Raw genomic sequence first — 14395 nt, 5'->3', positions numbered from 1 at the left:
TGATTCTCTGGGGCCTCAGCCTTCATCTGGAAAGGCTGGACTTTGTACCCATCAAAAGGTCTGATGGAGAAACATGGAGTGACTGAAAAGTGAGTCTGGATGTGAGGTGCCAGGACAAACCCAGGAGCTTGCAAATGCCAGGCAAGCAGCCTACCACTAGCGCTGAAAGTGCTTCATGTGTGTGAATCCATTAAGTATGGCCAACCAAACCCTGCATTTAAGTCAGCAATTAGTTACTAAGGAAATGGGGATGTGCAGGTAGTTACCAAATATTAGTATAATGGGACAAAACCAGAGTAGCATGTCTTCATGTAGTAATTAAGAAAACACCAGACTTCTATTTCTTACCTAAAACAACACCCTATACTGGTTTTAGAGTATTGTGAAAAATATCACCAGAGACCAGATAAATTTCACTTCTATATTTCAGAAAACCTACTTGAATACACTTTGAAACAAGAGTACAACAAAATAGAATATACTTCAAATGTTGAATATACAAACTATTATAGTTCAAATCTGAACACTGGTACTTTCCCTCTTAAACATCAACTAAAAAAGAAAAGAGAAAAAAGGGGGAAGGAGGAGGAAGGAGAATGAGAAAGACGACGAACGCCAGGTATTAGAGCTACCTGACGAGTTCATGCTGAGCCTGAATGTCAAAAGACGGAGAACTGATACTCATGTGTCTGCGAGATGCCGGGGCTGACTTGAGCGACGCAGGTATGTTACAGTAAAGGGCCAGAGCCAACGGTCAATTTCTTCACAATTAAGAAACCAACAGACTGAACTACCATATAAAATGTTACATGTAAATTCTATAACAATACTGTGCTAGGTACAAGATTTTTAAAATTTTTTCCTTTAATAAAAAAGCTTTACACAAACAAGCCATTAGCTTATTTCAAGAAAGAAAACTGAAAATTAGTCTAAGGCCTTTGTTTTAAAACAGCTTAAGCTATATGATATATATATTCAAAAACAAAAAATAAAACAAGAAAACGCACTAGATCTTTTTGCTATCCTCTTCTGGAGCTTTTGGATCCACTCAGTTCACATTCTAGAATACCTATATTAGCAGAGTCTTCACATAGCACCAGTTAAGTGAGTACTGTGCAAACACAGTAATAATTGCTGGTATGCATATAAAATGCATCAAAAATTGCTATATGTAACAAAGAGATCACCCATCCCAACCCCGCCCCACTGAAAACGGTAGCCTCTTACAGGGTTAGTGTTCCAAGTCTTAGTGTAACTCGATAGTGTAGTGGGCTGCTTGGTCCTTCAGTCTCTCTTGAGGGTGCAGTCGTTCCTAGTCTAGGAGGCAGTTTCCTGTCAGCATCAATGTGTACTTCACTTCCCACTGAAACATGGGATAGCAATTGTTTCCAGTAAGTCTCATTGCTTCCTTATGTGCACAACTGTTTAAAAGTCCTCAGGCTTTTCTTGACTTCCCTTGCAAACGTTTGTCAGTACAACACTACCAGTCTGGAGTCCGTGGCAGAGCTCATTTACTTGTCACATGTCACTAGTCCTTCGGGTTTCACAGTCACAGGAAGGGCAATAGCAGAAGGCGCGCTGACAACCACTACATGGGTCACTGTCTTATTCCCGTCTGCTCCCTTCTCTTCTACCAGCTGCAAAGTCTTCACATCATGTTCCTGCTTTTTTGCCACTGCTTCTGATTTAGCCTCTGGCCCTTTAATGACCGCACTGATAACTCGAGGAGGAGTCTGGCCAGAAGCCTGTTGAGCAGGCACAGATAGTCTCATTACAGGAGTACCATGGGCTATTGAAACGGGGGTAAGTGCTCTCACAGCCAAGGGGGCTCCAACAATGTTAATGCTTCCTGATCCAGTCAGATTTGACTTGGTCTGCAGCTGACACTGTGCAAGCTGTGTAGCAGGGATGGTGATAATTTTGGCAGGCTGCATGGTGATTTTGTCCCCATTTTCAGCAGAGGCTGGCACCACAGTCGGGATCGTCTGGATGACTACTTTTGGGGAGGTGGCTGTAGTTGGGCTGGTGCTGGTTATTAATGGTGCACCTGCATTGACTGACTGAACTGCCACAGTCGAAATCTTCTGACCCAGTGATGTCATCACCACAGGAACTTGCATTGCCACACGAACTGTCCTGGTAGATAAAAAACAAAGAAGTTGGTTATATTCAATACTAAGTAAGAAAACGAGTCTCATGTTAAAAAGTAAACACAAATCCAAATGTGTAAAGCCAGCGCCCCCAACTGTGACAGTTGTGGTGAAGGTGAGGAGAAAAACCTCCTGCTCCCTATTAGGGACTGGACCTGGTGTCTCCTGCATGCTAATCCCCAACTTTTTGAGGCAGGGTCTTGCTAGCTTACAACTCACTCTGTAGCACAGGCAGGCCTTGAACTTGCGATTCTCGTCTCAGCCTCCACAGTACTTAGGACTACAGATGTGCTCTACAATATATAGCTAAAAGTGGATTTCAAAACAATCTAGCACTTTAAAAAAATGTTTTTCAATTTTTATGTGCACTGGGGTTTTGCCTGCCTGCATATCTGTGTGAGGGTGTAGGATCCTCTGGAACTGGAGTTACAGACAGTCGTGAGCTGCCATGTGGATGCTGGGAACTGAACCCAGGTCCTCTGGAACAGCAGCCAATGCTCTTAGCCGCTGAGACATCCCTCCGGCCCAAAGATCTAGTTTTGAGAGTGCTCATACCATGTTGGCTAACAGTGACTAAACAAGGACAGCTCCTTTGTTCCAAGGAGCAGTTGAGAAACAACACGATGCAGCAGTTCACTGTCTCCCTCACCTTGGGGCTGCCGCTGGCACAGATGCTGGGGTGGTAGGAGACCGGGGTGAAGCGTCCTGCGCAGGGGAAGTGACATTCACAACCCTAGCCACACCCCGCTCTGCTCTGGAGCAGTTCACAGACGCACTTTTCCCACCACGGACAGAGGTCGCTGCCTTGAGGAGGCTCTCTGCAGACAACGACACTCGTTCTAGTGACTTTTCGTCAGCGGCTGCTGCCAAGTCTTCGCTGCAGGGCTCACTTGTGTCGTCGTCAATGACCACTATGTTTTTGGGCATGTCCTTGAACTGATACACAAGCCTCTGTCCTTCAACCTTTGCAAGAATCCCCCTTTGGTAGTAGTATCTGTGAAGGGAAAATGACTTAAATAGTCAAATGCACTCGCGACTTCCCGACTGAAAAACACAAAGCAAACACTGACAGACATTTACTTTTATTCCTGTAGATGAGCCCTCCTTCTGCTTGGACAGCTCATAAGATTATAGGTTTGGTGAGGAAGTGAAGTTGGTGTGTCGTGCCGCAGGCCTGTGGTGACCAATGCTGACTGTCAATGTGACAAGATCTAGAAGCTCATAAGAGCTAACTTGCTGGGTTTATCTGGATTTGGTTAGCAAAAGTGGGAAGACCCAACATCACCGTGGGAACGAACTGTCATGCGACCCAGCCAGCGCCTCAGAACAAATCCAACGGAGAAAGCAAGTAGCAGCATTCCTCTCTGTGTCTGGCTGTGGGTGTCATGTGAGCCACCACTAGGAACTCTCCACCCTTCCCAGAGTCCTCTGTCACATCGCGACAAGTAGCTAATGCAGCTTTGTAACCTTGATGTGTACCAAGAGGCTGTGGCATTGAGGACTGAACCTAGAGACTCCCTGTAGGCCATCTCCAATTCTAGACTGCTCCTTTTATCCCCACCCCCGGAGAGATGAGATCACAGTGTGTCTGCCATGTACACCTTGTTCTCTCTTTAGAAAAGCTTAGCCTAACCCAGGATGCTTTACTGACACCACAAAGAACTCTGTTATACGATCTGCCGGTATGGAACGCCACCTCACCCTTGTTTAGTAGAGATGCAGCCTGTGGACTATGTGAACAGTGTTACATAAAACACCATGCAGGAGTGCCTGAAATCCCAGTAACGGGAAACTAAGTACAACTGGTGGAAGTTCAAGGCCAGCTTGAGTACATAAGCTCCAGGCCAGCCTGGGCTACATACCAACACCTGTCTCAACTATAATGTATGCATTGGGAAGTTAATGGACTTCTCATTGACCAAACACAACAAAAAATTTCATTACCAAGATAGTCATTTACAACATTTGGAGTAACTAAAAGCAAATTAATGTTGGAAAATATATTTCATTTAGGGTTTCTTATAGGATCTCATTGTATCCCAAGATAGCTTCAAACTTCCTCTATAAAGGCAGACAACGTTGAACCTCTTATTCTCCCGTCTTAATTGCCAAGCAGTAAGACTTGCAAGGCTTATGCCACTACATCCAGTGTAACAATTTCTATTACAGAGCAGTCCCAAATGCAGAATCAATTCTCAATAAATATGGATTTTCCAATTGAAATCTTATGCATGTAAACCAAACTTCTCTTTCCCCATCTCTTTCTAAATCTAAGAAATTCTTCTAGACTGTTCGCTTAACTTTAACAACAATCTAAAGAGCATGTAAGCACTATTTAAAGACTAGTCCATGTTTGTTCTTACCTCAAAGCTCGCCCCATAGTTTCATAGTTCATATCTGGTTTGTTCTTATGCTTTCCCCAAAGCTTTGAGACAGCCTTTGAGTCCACAAGTTTGAATATGCCCTTTTCTCTCTGAGTCCATTTAATATACCTGGGACAGGTATTTTTATCTTGAAGTAGATCTAAAAGAAACTCCCACAGATAGGTTGTGTTTCCTTTTAAAACAAAGCAAAAATGGCAAGCATTAATTTAAAATCCATTAATATGATTAATTCCAAGTAAAACATCCTTATTTACAATAAAAAAATCCTAAATATACTTCTTTGCTGGACCTCAAACTTGTATGTAGATCAAGCTACTCTCAAATTCAAGGCCTCTGCCTCCCAAATGCTAGGACTGAAGACCTGCCACCAAGCCTAGACTGCCTGCCTCGTCTTACAAGTGCGTGCTTTCCCACAAGCAGGCTGACAGAGGCCCTAGACTCTACACTGTCACATGTCCTGTGTCCAAGAGTCAGGCCCGGTAAAGGCTCACCTGGATTACACACAATCAAATTTCTTAACGTATGTGGATCTGAACTCTGGATATAATAATCTGGACAGGTTTGATATTCTCCCTCAAGTTTTAAGGAAAACGCACCAGAAGGCACTAGCCAGCTGTGCTGCTGTGGGTGCTGAGGCGGGGTCTCAGAGCCCAGGCTGGCTGTGGACTACTGACCCTCCAGCCTCCACAGTGCTTGGCACATCAGTCAGGGTCTTCTTGTAAGAAATACTTTAATTAAGCAGTAGGCCTGAACTGCGGTGTACTTGTCTACAGGCTATCCCAGTCCTGAAGAGCTCTAACAAATGTAGACTGCACTACCACGTAACTTACGGTATCTGAACCATTTTCAGTGTCTTATCTTTCTACAGTGTACCTGGTACTGTGAATAGAATCAATTAAACCACGTCAGCATATAAACAAGTCTGCTATGTGGACGCTCCAGTCCTAAGACACGTGAGCGTAGAAACAAGATCAGGAGGATGGACCACTGAACTAGGCACCTATTTATAAAATGAAACTCCAACGTTGGCCTGGAGCACTGCCAGCAACATCAAAAATGAGGGAATACTAAAATATCTCTGTAAAACAAAATGTCTACACTTGAGGTTGGAGAGATGTCAGAGGCGGCTCAAAGACACCTACAAGCTGCAGCTCTGTGGGACTCTGACGCCTCTGGCCTCCAGGACACCTGCACTGACATGCACATTCCTACAGACATGCACACGTGAATGGAAACAAATGGCATCTACATGTATGTATCCCACCCCACAGACTTAAATGCAGTAAAGGATAAACTGGGGAAGAGCTGATCTCTGCCTCAAGGAATTAACAGTCTGGGGATGGGAGTAAATGACAAGATAGACAACAATGTAAGACACATCACAAGGCAACGTGAAACTTAGGTTTCAAAAGAATCATACAAACTTAACAGTTTTGGTAAGTATTAGGAAACAGCTAAAATATGCACCAAAGGGGGAATTTGGCAAGTACAAAAAATAATTTAATCCCAAAAGGAAGAAAAGTATTTTATTTATTATTCGTTTCCCTTGGAAAGGAGAGAACCACCACTTTGTAAGCCGTTTTCCTTTTTCCTCCTGCAGAACCACTAGGAACAGGGATCCTTAAACTGATAAAAGACTCCTGAGAGGGCGACAATACATTGTTCCCACCCAGTCCAAGACGCCTCTCTAACAATCCCTCACTACACCTGGAATGCAGACAGGAGCTTGGAGAGGCCTCCACACCAAACCCACTGCAGCCCCATCTCAAACTCTGGCACTTCACTACCAGTCACAACGCCCTCCAAAGCCTCAGACTCCCCAGCAGCTCACAGCTGCACACAGGGCCCTCTGGCTCGCAGTCCCACCCCACCACCTCTGCAGAGCAGGCGCATCCCACCCCACGGTACCCAACAGCTCCGTGCACATCACTCAGTCACATCCAAATGTGCAGCAGGCACTGTTACAAGCAGGGGATTATGAGAGCCTGTGAGAGACCCAGGAAGAGCAAGCAGAGAGCTTATTATTTCATTATTTATTTAATGTAGTCCTGACTATCCTGGAACTTGCTATATAGACCAGACCAGTCTTGAACTCATAGATCTGCCTGTCTCTGCCTCCCCACACTGCACAGATTTTATTCATTGTTGGGGAAGTCCTGTTATTTGCCTGTTATTTGTCAATAAAGTACTGTTGAGCCTATAGAAATCTAGATAGGTGGGGCTAGGAGTCCAGGAGGATTCTGGGAAGGAGAAACACAAGAGAGTCAACATGTAACGCCATGGGGGCAGGAAGCCTGGAACTATTCTCCGGTAAGAAACATACTTAGATTAACAATTATGGGGTAATTACTTAAGTCAGAGCTAGCTAGTAAGAAACAAGCAAGGCCAACAGCTTCATAATTAATACAGCGTCTTGTGTGTTTATTTGGGGACTACAAAGCGGCATAGCCCAGGCGGCTGGCAGGGGATATACCAAAGCGGCTAGAAAGAAAAAGCTTCTCTTAACAATTCATGAAGATTTTTTTTTTACTATACATCAAGAATTTAAACTAGTCTGTGGCTGAATTAATTAGACTCATTGACATCTGTAGGGTTATCTTTACTCTGCCCAAGTTCTTATTCCCAACTTTTTTTTTTAAGGAAAGCAGAATTCAAACACAGAAGCTTTCATGGACTCCTGCCTATGACAGACACTTTTATCTTGAGCTTGGAGAATAATGGCTATAGATTGAATACAGCCTTACCGTATAATACGGCCATATTCTAACATCTGCTTCAAGCTTAGACTAAATCTTAAGTGAAAGTGATTTAGGAGCTGAGGATGTAGCTCAGAAATATAGTGCCTGCTTAGTGTGTGCAAGCCTTCAATTCCATTCCGAGCACCACCACAAAGCAAACAAAAGCGAAAATAACTGTCTTTAGAGTTTGGCTTTCCATTTACTATTGCAGTGTATTTAAACTTTACAATAATTTGGGGTGAGGGTCTCATGGTAACCCAAACTGACCTCAAATTCTCTAGGTAGCCGAGGATGACCCTGAATCTTTGATGCTCTTGTTGGGATTACAGGCATGCACTACTGGGCCTGATTCTACTCAGTGCTAGAGTCTGAAGCCTGTCGAATGTGTGCCAAATTCCTAAGGGGAACTCAATGAAACTGGACTTTATTCTTTTCTCCTCTTGGATATAACTAATACCAAATTTCCCCGTGGAACTTATTAGACACAATTTTCACTAGACTTACATAATTAAAAATAGGACAAATTTAAATACATTAATAAAAATGTTAAGACTATTAATCTATAAACATTTACTTATTAACCAATGAAAATTTTTGTTGATGGGATCATCAAACACACCAAATAAGAAAGCAGAGGGGCTGGAGAGATGGCTGAATGGTTAAGAACTCTGACTGCTTTTTCATTCAGTTCCTAGCACCCATAACTGCTTGTAAATCCAGTTCCAAGTGTTGGGTGTGGTGAGGGACACTTTTGGTTTTGTTTTGGTTTGGTTTTTCGAGACAGGGTTTCTCTGTATTGTTTTGTTGTTTTGGAAGTTGTCCTAGAACTTGCTCTGTAGACCAGGCTGGCCTCAAACTCACAGAGATCAGTCTGCCTCTGCCTCCCGAGTGCTGGGATTAAAGGCGTGCACCGCCACCACCCAGAGAGATATTTTGATAAACGTTTCCCATAAAGCTGGCCCACCTCTGATTAAAAAATACTGAGATGGTACTCCCATATGCCTATCTACTAGAAATAATCCTTACAACTACAAAAATCACACACACACACACACACACACACACACACACACACACACACACACACACACACACAAAAGTATCTTATTTCCAAAACGACCCTTCACAAATTACCTTTTCCTTCTCTGGCTTTCTTCTTGATTCCTAACTCAGGAGACCCATTGGAAACTGGTGACTGCTGGGTCTTTGGTTTGCGGCCAACTGAAAAAATAATGAAATCATTAACTGAAAACAGACATAAATACCAGACTCTCTAAAAATACATCCCTTCCTAGATACTAATGTGCAGGTTAAATAGTCATTGCCAAGGAGGTGTGGCACATACCTATGAAAGCCTAGGAAGGAGACTCTGAAATCGACTGGGCCAGAGTGAGTTGAGGCCTGCCTACTCAGTGTTGTTGAGACGTCTAGCTCAGGGGTGGAGCACTTGACTAGCAAGCATGTCCAATCCCTACCCAGCATTCCCCCAACTCAAGACAAACCAATGCATGTGAAAGTTGCTTGTAAAAAGAGCACTAAACACTTCTGTAATTTTAAACGTAACAGTTGGTGGAAACCTGACTTTACAAAGTCAGTAACTTCTCTAACTTCTATTATATAGCCCGACAAGCCTCAATCTGCTACATTTTTCCACTGTTATCCTAGAGCTCACAATGTAGACCAGGCTGGCCTCTATCTCAAATACTACTGCCTTTGCCTCCAAGTCCAGGGACCAAAAGGGTGCACCACCACACCCAGCTGTCAGGAAGCTTTTTAGTATAGTATTTTCATTAATCGTTGAAGAGCTTTATACATTCAAAGGAAGTATAGTTTGCTCATACTTTCCTTCACTTCACCTATGTACAGCAGAGGATCTGATCATGGGAAGCTCTATGAGTTCAAATGAACAAAACGTTAAACACCGCTTACATTGTGATCCAGGAAGTTCACCAGAATTCTAATCTAAAGTGTTAAAATTTCCCCTTTGTCAACTGCAAATGTTGAAAATAAAATAAACATACTCTTCTTGCCTCAAAAAACAAACAAATAAATAAGACAAGTTTGAATGCAACAAGTTCCTCTGAAGAGTTTACAACCTGGAAGAGAGAAAATTTGAAGGACTTTGTCAACTGCAAATGTTGAAAATAAACATACTTTTCCTGCCTCAAAAAACAAACAAACAAACAAATAAGACAAGTTTGAATGTAACAAACAAGTTCCTCTAAAGAGTTTACAACCTGGAAGAGAGACAATTTGAAGGACTTTGCATGCATCTATCTATCTATCCATCTATCTATCAATCATCCATCTATCTATCCATCTATCATCTATCTATCTATCTCTCTATCTCTAGCTCTGTGAGATATATATATATATATAATATATATATATGTCTTCTTCATACCTCTCCTGACTTTCCCCATTCCTCCCTGACTCCTTCCTATGCTACAGCCTCCTCCTCATACTATCTTTTATATATATCAGCAGCAATTGGGGAAATTATGTTTATCTTAGGACAGTTGCCCACTAGCTTTGAACACTAGATCCCTGCTTCAGTCTCCAATTAGTGGTGATTATAGTTCAGCATCACCAGGTCTACCTACAATACTAATATTAAAGTACAATCTTAACAACTAAATTTGCTGTATTTCTGAATCTAGTTAAGATAACATTAATCTGTCAGGCAGTGGTGGCACACCTTTAATCCCAGTTCTCAGGACACAGAAGCAAGCAGATCTCTGTGAATTCAAGACCAGCCTGGTATACAGACTGAGTTCCAGGACAGCCAGGGCTACACAGAGAAACACTGTCTTGAAAACAAAACAAAACAAAAAGGATGAGATGGGCACGATTTCTCTATCTGATAAATATACTGGACCTTTTTTCTTTTTCATCGGTTCGTGACTCTCTGGTGATGTGGGGATAGGGGAGGCATCCATTGGCTCAGACTCTTCCGTTGACACCTCCACCACAGTCTCTGTAATGACATCTGGCCTCATCGCAGCATGGATAAACTCTGGAGTTGATATACAAGGAGGGACAAACACTTCCACTATAAAAAAAAGTTGAGAAATTAAAATTTCCCACCCCATTATAGTGTCCTATGTGGGCAGTTCAGTATTTCGAAGAGGCAAGGTTTACTGAAGAACTATTCAAAGGAAGGTGAGAACTTCTGCCTGAAGAAATCAACTTACTGATTATCCAAAGCCATCAAACTTACTGATTATCCAAAGCTATCTAAAACACACAGGTGAAGGACAGTCATCTTGGCAGGAGTGAAGTCAACCTCTTTTTCATACCTTTAGGTACTTTTTAAACAAGACTTATTTTTATTTTATGTGTGTGGATGTTTTTGCTGGCATGTTTGTGTACCTGCCTCCAAGATGACCATGTGAGTGAAAACCAAACCCAGGTCTTCTACAGAGTACATACTGCTCTTAACCCCTGAGCCATTTCCCCAACTCCACCTCAGCTTTTAACTATACCAACATTACATTATTTTAACAGAGAAAATTTTAAAAATGGTGCTTTAATAATTACTTTCATTGCACATATCTACCACTATTCATTAACTGGGACAAGTTACAAAACTTAAAAATTTATAAATGCTGGGCAGTAGTGGTGCATACCTTTAATCCTCGCACTCAGGAGACAGAGGCAGGTGTGATTCTGTGAGTTCTAGACCAGCCCGGTCTACAGAGTGAGTTCCAGGACAGCCAGGACTATTTCACAAAGAAACCCTGTCTCGGAAAACCAGATAGGTAGGTAGGTAGGTGTAGACAGTCACTAAAATAGTACACATATTATTGCTATCCGGTATTCTATTACATATAATAATGTTGCTTCAACTTCTGTCACATATGCATGAATAACCAGGATAGCATACTCCTATTTCAAATTAGGAGTCCAGATACTGTATCCTAGCATGCATTAATATGCTACCCAACAAAGCCACCGTTTCCTTCTCATATCCTTGATGAACACAGTGGATTCCTTAATCCAATTAAAAAGATGCCTTCAGGCTGAAAAATGTTTAGGAGCACTGGCTGCCCTTTCAGGACTGGAACACAATTCCCAGCATCCAATGGCAGCTCACAACCTTCTGTAACTCCAGTCCCAGGGGATTTGATCCCACCCCTTCTGGCACCATGGGCATCTGGCATGCACAGGGTGCAGACACACTTGCAAACACCCACACACATAAAATAGCCTTTTAAACACGGCTGCTGTTAGCAACTAACTGTAAATTCCTGCACAATGAATTAAAATTAGGACAAAATCAAATTAATACACCACCACTGTTAAAATCAATCTAAAAGGAAAAAAGGAACCTTACTTCACAAGCTAAAAGGAATATGAAACAAATTCCTCCCCGTCTCTACCATTGCCAGGTCCATGTAGTTACTGGCTGTTGGTCAATGGATGGGTAAAACCCTGAAAGAGCTATAGGAAGCTAATGGTCCAATTTGTGTGACTTTTACAATTTACCCAGGAACAAGCAAATAAACATGATAACATACACAACTGTCTAATAAAAATCTGTGGGCATTTTCTGCATTATTTATTAGGACACTAAGTACAGCATTTAAGATTTTAGAACCTTTGGTATCAGTTACTGATATCAGGTATTTATGTATCGATCTTTAAGAACTCCGGCAATACCTCCTTTGCACTAAAGTCCTCGTTCTAATAGGAAATATGTGACATTTGGTGTAAGAATGGACAGTTCACACACCGGGACTTCTCGACTCCCTCAAGCAGGTAGGAGACTCCATGTGAAGCAGGGCTTCCGCAGCTTCGATCGTCTTATCCGTGCAGTGTGCATTACTGCTATGAACTGATGCTTCCACTGCGGAAAAAGGAAGTTCTTCATTAACAATGAAAACAAACAACTCAGTACTGAATTGTAGACAATTCTATACAAACCAATGAGTACCCGTTCATTAACTACTCACTAAAGTAATAAATAGACAATAAAGCTAATGTCTATGTTCTGTAAAGTGAATGTTGATTTTAAAAACAACCAATGAACCAGGCAGAGTGCCACATTTTTATAATCCCAGTACTTGGAAGGTCTGGGCAGGGAATGGAGTTTCAGGATACTCTAGGCTATATATAGACCCTATCTCAAAGCCAAAAACCCCCAACGACACTAATTAAAAATTAGTGAGAAGTTCCTGAATCTTAACCAAAAGAAAACAAAGAACAAACCTTGAAACATGAGATTTGCATCCATTTTAGCCCAAATTTAATTGAGAGACTAGAATCACCCATAAGGGTTGGAAAATAGGGAGAGAACGACCCTGTAAGTCAATTATATAATCTGATGTGTTGTCACAAAACTGGGTTAATATAGTAACCAACCGAAATCAGCTAGAAACATTTTTCTAAGCTAGCCTAATGAATTGCTTCCATTTTTAGATAGTGTCCTGTGAGTGGACACTCTCCAGGCAAGGTATTAATTTTAGTGTCACAACACTTCATAACTTGTTTCACAATAACCTTGTTCTTTTCAGAGTTTCAGCGGACTTCACTAGGTTTTTCCATAAGAAACGTACATACATGGGCGGATGGATAGACAGATGGATGATCTTCCCTGAAGCCACCCCTGGTCCCACTGCTCTTCCTATCTCTCTGGTACACATGCTTTGCTATCAAGTGACTTGTGAAACAGTGAAGTACTCAGAGGGTTGCACTTGCAGGTCTAACAGCTTAGGTTCTCAGTCTCTGCCACTAAGGCAATCCACGTAAGTCTCGGATGCCTCAGTGGCCACTTTCATAAAGCAGGACAGTTTCTACAAACAGCTGTGGAAAACACATACAGCGCCCGGCATAAAATGGGAATTCAGTATGATGACTTCTCATTCCTGCGAAATTGTAAGTTTTGCATTCACAACTGGTTCTGTCTGTCTAGTTTTGAGATGAGGGTCAAGTCGAGCACCTCCCACACTGCTAGGCAAGGGCTCCACCTCCAAGCAGAGTATGTAGCCCTAGGTTTTTCAAATACTACCTGTGTTTCTTTTATGTAGCAAATTAAAGACAACCCCATGATCCTATAAAATAACTGCCAAAGAATATTATCTTAGTTGTACATTTATCTCACACTGAACAATTTATGTGATTAGAGGTTCTGAAACATAAATAACTGATTTTAATTTGACTGTTTTTCTAAAGACGTTCTCTTTAAGGATCTTTTGTGAATGTTCATACAGTTTCATAAAGCCATGCTAAATTCAAAAGGACAGACATGATCTTCTAAAGCCTGTCTCAAGAAACTTTAATTGTAAAAAGAAAATCTGTTAGAACCTCCCAATTCACCAAATGCTAAAACCACAGCCTTCTAAAACAAAGTCATTGGGAAGCACGTGTTTTAAAGCTTCAGGCCTGTTTTAGCACCTGTTACACACCGTCCGCACTCTCAAGCAAGGTACTCGGGTCTCCCCAGCTGCTCTTTCCATTTATGGAAATCTGTTCAAAGCTAATGGACCCGGAGAGGCAGCCAAACCTCTAAGTAATTCTATCTTTAGGTGACCCTGCTTACTCTTATCTGCAGCTCCAGTGAGGCAAAGGATTCACCCAACATCTAGTCCAGCTTTAAAAACTTAGAAGTAAGTATAGAAGACACCGCCATTCTTGAGTATGGTCTTCACAGGTTCCTCCCTATAAGACTCAAAGACACTAACCACCCTCAGAAAGCAAATTCTCAGGTTTTAAACATCAACCAGAGAGCCATCTCTTTAAAGTAGAATTGGCGCTGTAATTTAGCTGTTGTCTTAGGTGCTATTAATAAACTACCCTGGGTAAGCTAATTCCTTATGTAATATTATGAAGATATACTCTAAAAACGGTACGGTACTATAATTACAATTTCAAGTATTTAATAACCATAGGGCAATAAAACTACATATTTTGAAATATCCAAGTTATAAACAATAACAACTACAAAAATACTTGCCTTACAGTTACATATTGTGTGCCCTAAATTCTTAAATAGATTAAGGTGCATTTTCAAAACCATTATTTCAAGTTCAGTTCATGTTAGAACAAATTAATCCTGATTCTGTTCTGGTCAGGTCTGTTCTAGAGGTGGAGTATCATATAGCTTAGGCTGGCCTGCAACTCT

General features: G+C 41.7%; 1 protein-coding gene across 11 annotated transcripts in view; it reads right to left on the bottom strand.

Moving 5' to 3' along the window:
- Window positions 1-407: 407 nt before the first annotated feature.
- Window positions 408-14395, bottom strand: part of Elf2 (E74 like ETS transcription factor 2) — an 81207-nt gene continuing 67219 nt past the window's right edge. For 8 of the 11 annotated variants that reach the window (XM_040754447.1, XM_013118706.3, XM_005077488.4 and 5 more), the window contains 6 exons: window positions 12008-12121; window positions 10151-10324; window positions 8407-8493; window positions 4514-4706; window positions 2800-3144; window positions 408-2136 (listed from right to left, as the gene is read on the bottom strand). In XM_040754447.1, coding sequence (XP_040610381.1) covers window positions 1512-2136; window positions 2800-3144; window positions 4514-4706; window positions 8407-8493; window positions 10151-10324; window positions 12008-12121 — 1538 coding nt within the window. In that variant the 3' untranslated portion in view covers window positions 408-1511. The remainder of the gene's footprint in view (window positions 2137-2799; window positions 3145-4513; window positions 4707-8406; window positions 8494-10150; window positions 10325-12007; window positions 12122-14395) is intronic. The other 3 variants (XM_005077489.4, XM_040754449.1, XM_005077491.4) reach the window with 1 other exon arrangement.

This window comes from Mesocricetus auratus, unplaced genomic scaffold, assembly GCF_017639785.1.
Source record: "Mesocricetus auratus isolate SY011 unplaced genomic scaffold, BCM_Maur_2.0 Super-Scaffold_100011, whole genome shotgun sequence".
NCBI lineage: Eukaryota > Metazoa > Chordata > Mammalia > Rodentia > Cricetidae > Mesocricetus > Mesocricetus auratus.
Note: the sequence above shows the minus strand (reverse complement) of the source record. Positions and strands in the feature narration are given on the sequence as shown.